The sequence below is a fragment of the Anarrhichthys ocellatus genome, unplaced genomic scaffold (assembly GCF_004355925.1).
Source record: "Anarrhichthys ocellatus isolate YVR2014 unplaced genomic scaffold, GSC_Weel_1.0 scaffold4, whole genome shotgun sequence".
NCBI lineage: Eukaryota > Metazoa > Chordata > Actinopteri > Perciformes > Anarhichadidae > Anarrhichthys > Anarrhichthys ocellatus.
This window is the reverse complement of record NW_022280034.1, coordinates 8,168,131-8,173,703: the sequence shown is the minus strand read 5'-3', so window position 1 is coordinate 8,173,703 and position 5,573 is coordinate 8,168,131. Positions and strand designations below refer to the sequence as shown.

Genomic DNA, 5,573 nt, shown 5'->3' with positions numbered 1-5,573 from the left:
AACCTGGTCTTATACTAATAGCTTTACATTCATAAAGGTTCTATTTAAAAAACAGATTTTAAGCTATGACATCGAGAAAATCCCGCTAACACGCCAATCACATTCAATTTGAACCATTATGTTCTATTTTCACTTGAGAAAATGATCAGAGGATATTGCTGCTCGTTGTATATTCACACACACAGAGGTGCACACGTGCACTGAAGAAATATTGCCATTAACGCTCAGAAATGAGTTTGCATCAATACGCAGCAAAGGAGAGATCCCCAGTGGCAATGTTTGTATCTTTGTGACGAATGGGGTTACAGGTGGAAATCAAAGCTGGGAAAATCTGTGCACTGGATTTGAACAAGACACTCTTCACTCTTTGAACAATTAATTTGCTTCAGAGGAACTAGTCATGGGAAAGTAGAGGAAAGCTTGTTGCCTGCATGTGTGTGCATTACAGAGAAATAGAGTAGATGCCTAATACTAGCAATATTATCTTTTCTTTTTTTAAGTTAAAATGTCTGTACAAAGAACTTAAAATCTTGGCACATAGAGAGGGGCAAGAACACTTCACCTCTGATGAATAAACTATTCATGATAATTCATCATCAAAGTTGTGAGATCACAAAGGTCGCCATTTCTTGCACAGTTTTCAGTGGAAAGGGTTGTCACAATACTGTACATTAGGGAAGTCCTTAGTTGTGTCCTCAGCCTCTGTTGAGTTCGGATCTTGACCTTGTCTGACCCCGGCGGCCGCTGCCGTCCTTCGGGGTGTCTTCTCAGCCCCGTTAGAGGATGGGTGAATATGTTTTTGAAGAGCTGAACCCTCTTTCATGACTAATGTTACTTTACTCAGACATGTGATCAATTAAACACATGGCGTCGTCACGAGGGAACTACAGAGGGACACTTGGACTGTCATGTGCCTCGATGTCATATATGTCCCCTGTGAGTAAAACCAAACAACAGTGACATGAAGCGGGCCCTCCATCAGGGCCTACAGTCTGCAGATAGTGAGCCACATATAGAGAGTGAATCATTAACCAGCAGCACTATATATCAGCACTTATCTTTAGCGTGACTGGGGCAATAATAGGCTAACTATAACCTTTACTAAGTGTTTCTCTGGTCTTGCGCTTTTGCTACTCAACCACACAATCGCGCTGACTGCGCCTGCGCTCCGTATGTTACTGTATAAGACCTTCACCAAATTAGAGGCTTCATATAAAAGCACTCGGATGCACGTCATGCGGTTTAATCGTTTTGCGGTAAAACTGCATGACATTCCTTACCTCCACCACGTCACGGTGCTCCCACGGTTGTCTGATCACTTTTCTGTTGCGTTAACAGTGTTTTTTTAATAAAGTCACTAACTGTATATGTGTAATAATAACATCGATACCATGTTAGTTTTATCCTGACACCGTTCTCTCTGTTTCCTTCTGATCCGACACACTCATTTGCGGATTAACTGTGTTTTTGACAGATACAATCTGACCTACATGTCAGTCAAGAATCACACAGATCTGCAGTCGAACCAGTCAGAGATCTCACGTGTTTGTCTGGAAACCAGGATTTAGGAACTCACAGTAGTAAACAAACCGAATCTGAAGATCGACTAGATGCCCCCCCCCCCTCAGAGTGAAACTCTTCCTCACCGTGAGTGTCTCTGACTGACACCTGAAAAACACACTCTTCCAAGAGCAGCCGAGCTGCGGCGCGGATGCTGCATGCGGGAGGAGGTGCGGCAAAAAAAAGCTAGATTAGGAAGACGAGGAGAGAGCGCTGTTGTTGCGTCAAATCTCGACCCAGCCAGTCAGTGTTGTATTGTTGAAAACGGGAGCGTCGGGGCTGCACTCCGCAGAGTTTCTCCGTCCCTTCACTCAGAAAACTTCTCCGCAAACTTTTTTTGGGATTGTTTGATTTATATGAGAGGAGGGAAGCGAGGGCTACCAAGGTGAAACAGCGAGGGAATGGAGAAGCACAAAGGTAAGAGGAGGATTTCTTTTTGTTTTATTACTTTGTGTCAATAACACGAGCTGCTGCCTTCTTGTCCGTGTCCATGTCATCGCTGATGAAGGTTCTTCATGGAAATTAATGCTTTACAACAAAGGTATTTGACAGTAAATGTTTCAAAAAAATATACCAAAATATGACATTTATAGATTTTGGATGCATTAGAGTCTTTTGTATGTTGCCAGATCCGGATAGAAAGACTTTTGTTTTTAGTTAAGTTTTCATACCATGGACATATAAAGACATATATATCTCCTGATAAGTACATTTTAGTTTATATTACCTGGTCACCTGTCTCTAAAATGGTATAATAATTTATAGGTAGCCTGCCAAAATAGTCTGTCATGTCAATAGTGAGCTGCCTTTGGGAAACAAGTCCTCGGAGTCAGAGTTGAATGCATCCTGTGTCACCAACGAAATGAGGATGTGTGGCTTATCCTATAACCGCCCCGCCATCCAAGTGGGCTCTATAAAATAGTTTACACTGTGGCCACTGATGAATTCCAATAGCAGCAACATTGTTCCCACAGCATTCCTCAAATGCCTGCGGTTATTTGTCCAAGAGGGATGAGCGAGGCCGTTTAATACTTCCTGATTGACAAAAAACAAAGAGTTTGAATGTAGTCAGTAGAATGATTGGCCAATGCATTGCACCTCACCTTGCCCGTCTGATCGTGTAAAGAAAACAAGCACAGAGGCCAGTTACAGGGGAGGTTAGTCATCTTTGGAGCTCAGCAACATGACATGTGGACCAGCATAAACACAGTATGAATCCCCCTCACTGCCACCGGACCGGGTGAGGCAACTGGGTGGACTCGCTGGACTGAAAACAATGAGCGACTAGTCTAAATGGAATGGGATCACCACAATTTGAAATTCTTGCTGCAGCATTCCTGTTCTCCAGCTGACTGGGCAGCCCCGTCTGTTTACTCCCACACTGTCCCAGAGTAAATAGCCATTGTTGCAGTTTCTTCATTCATCTATCCAGCACACGGAGAGCTGAAACAAGAATAACTGATTAGATGAGAGACAATAACTTAATCCCCATGATTGAGTCATTTTCAAGCAAATATTCCAGCTTCTCAAATGTGAAGATGCGCAGCTTTTTCTCAGTTTTATAAGATTGTAAATTGAATATCTTTGCGTCTAGGGAATTGTGATGGGGATGTTCCACTCATTTCTGACATTTTATAGAATAAACCATTAGACGACTAATCGATAATGAGAAGTTGCAGCCCTAATCATGCTCAATATCTCAGCGTACAGTGATTTTGACAAATAGTCGGGAGGAGTTGTGCGTCTTTTGATTGTTGAAACTAATTTGTGGCAATGGATAGCCTATACGACATGATGCAATATTGTAAAGTGGTTTTCAAAGGTGGGCATTGCAGCATTAATTCGATTCTGATCAACTGATAGGCTTTGAATACCTAGAATGGTTCCACTTTCTACATCACTTCTATCAGTTGAAGACAGGAGCTCCAGTTATGAACCAAAGACATGTAGATCTGAGTAAAGATAATGCAATTCAAAGGAGAGATGGAGATCTGAGGGCAGGTGGAGTGACGCAGGGCAATGATCCTCCACCTGGTAGAATGTGCCGGTGTGTGTGGCTGAAATAAAGACTGGAGTGTACTCTTTCGGCAGCTGTATGCAGCAGCACCGGGACACTGAATTAGATACTAACAAGCCACAGGCAGCCAGTGGAGGAGGTACAGTGAAGGGAAACCTGGGAAAAGTCAGGGGGCTGCCAATGACAAGGAGAGGCATTGTTTAGTATTCTGGATATGCTCCATTTGACTCAAACCTGACTCACGCAGGCTTCATTCGAGAGGAACGACTTTTCAGCAGCTCATGTCGCTGATTCTCACACCTTCTGCCAGAGATGAGGATCAGATTAGTGAAACCACCTGGAGCTGTGTTTGGTTTGAGGTCCTTTGGGCTGTGATGTTTGAGAATCATTGTTGCAGCGGAGGACGTACTTCAGTAGCTCAGCAGACAGATGAATGGAGCATTTTTTTTATGCAATTCATGGCTCATTGGTTGCTTTCACCATTTTCAGAACAATAGCCTAAATAACCTACAAGTACATATATAGAAATAAAAGAAAGTGTAATTTTCCTAAATATTCCGATGAAGGAAATGGAAATGTTTTTGTTTTGTTTTACAAGATCCTCTCAATATTTGTTATCTTAATTTCCTTGTCAGTCAGTGCCTTCCTCCTCGTGCCCTTGCTTGTTTTGCTTTCCGTGTTATTATGGATCCCACCAGTGTCTGGGTGAATCCACTGTGCCGGCTGCAGCCTCTTTTTCAGCTGGGTTTCACCCAGAAAAGCAGTGATGGGGGTTTGTGATGATGATGGCTCCTTTTCTCGCCTCCAGCGTCAGCCGTCTTCTTCCAACAATAATCTGATTCTGTGATCACTGAAAAAATAAAATGCAAGACAAATGGAGGCAGACTGACAGATGTATTGATGGACATTTTTGAAGTGGATTGTTCGCTTGACAATTAGCAACTTATTAAAAAACTGAATCTGTCGGCCTGTTGATTTGTCTTGGCAGGAAGATTAGGACTGATTCAGACAGCTTCTGCTGCATGAACTAAATAATATAAAATTAGCTTTCAACCAATTGCACCACCATTTTTATGGTCATGTTTTTTTCAGCAGTACATGTTTGTTTGCACAGTATTATTTGATGTAGTGTCAAAAACAAAAAAACACTTGATCCTGAAAAAGTTATTTTCACTTTTGTTAACATGTGTATCTCAGTGCTGGCAATAGTTTCAGAGCTGCTGGTGTTTTATTTGGCCTATGTCTGTGAACGGCAGGATCCTGTCAATCAAAATGACTCTCAGTCAAAATAAATTGTGCAGTTTGGGTGATATCAGTTGAAAGTTAGAGTTTAAAAGGCGCTTTACAGTATAGCATGACGATGTGACGGAGTCAGTGGGTTTGACCTCCCATGAGCTCAGCAGAGGTAGGCTGAGATGAAGGCCATCAGCGCTGGCATGGGGTCTCCCGGTTCACTTGTGTGTGTGTGTCATGGGCTGTACTTGCCAACGGGGAGTGAGTGGAGTGCAGGTAATTCAGGAAGCTGGGGCTATAAAAATGATGAAAGAAAGACGGTCTTCCTGATATGTGGCAGTGCAGCGCTCCGTGTGAGTTTTGGCCCTCTGGGTCTCGCTCCTGTTCATTTACAACACATCAAACATGGCTTTGTTTATTGGATACAGGAGCTCTGGATAAGACATGTATTGTGTGTGGAGTTTTTTTTTTTCTCTCACCAGGTACTCTTTTGAAGGAAATGGTACTCTCTTGTAATCACACACACATGCACGCTCACCAGTTGTTACTCTCCCTGCAGCCCTCCTGGCCACTTATCTGTGCGATAATAACCAAGCAGAGAAGCTTTTATGTGGGTGACTCCGAGGCGGCATTGCTAGTTAGTTTTTATTTGTCAGCAGCTGCTTCTAGTCTGTCGCTTTCTTTCTCATCAAGCCAAGACTGGGGAGCCTTGTAAAGCTTCACTTTTCCTCACGTGTGAATATTACATGGTATATACATACAT

At 42.8% G+C, this 5,573-nt stretch overlaps 1 protein-coding gene across 2 annotated transcripts in view; it reads left to right on the top strand.

The window, feature by feature from the left end:
- Positions 1–1,675: 1,675 nt before the first annotated feature.
- Positions 1,676–5,573, top strand: part of afap1l2 (actin filament associated protein 1-like 2) — a 31,974-nt gene continuing 28,076 nt past the window's right edge. The window contains exon 1 of one of the 2 annotated variants that reach the window (XM_031843127.1): positions 1,676–1,977. In XM_031843127.1, the coding sequence (XP_031698987.1) occupies positions 1,962–1,977 (16 nt within the window). In that variant the 5' untranslated portion in view covers positions 1,676–1,961. The remainder of the gene's footprint in view (positions 1,978–5,573) is intronic. The other variant, XM_031843128.1, reaches the window with a different exon arrangement.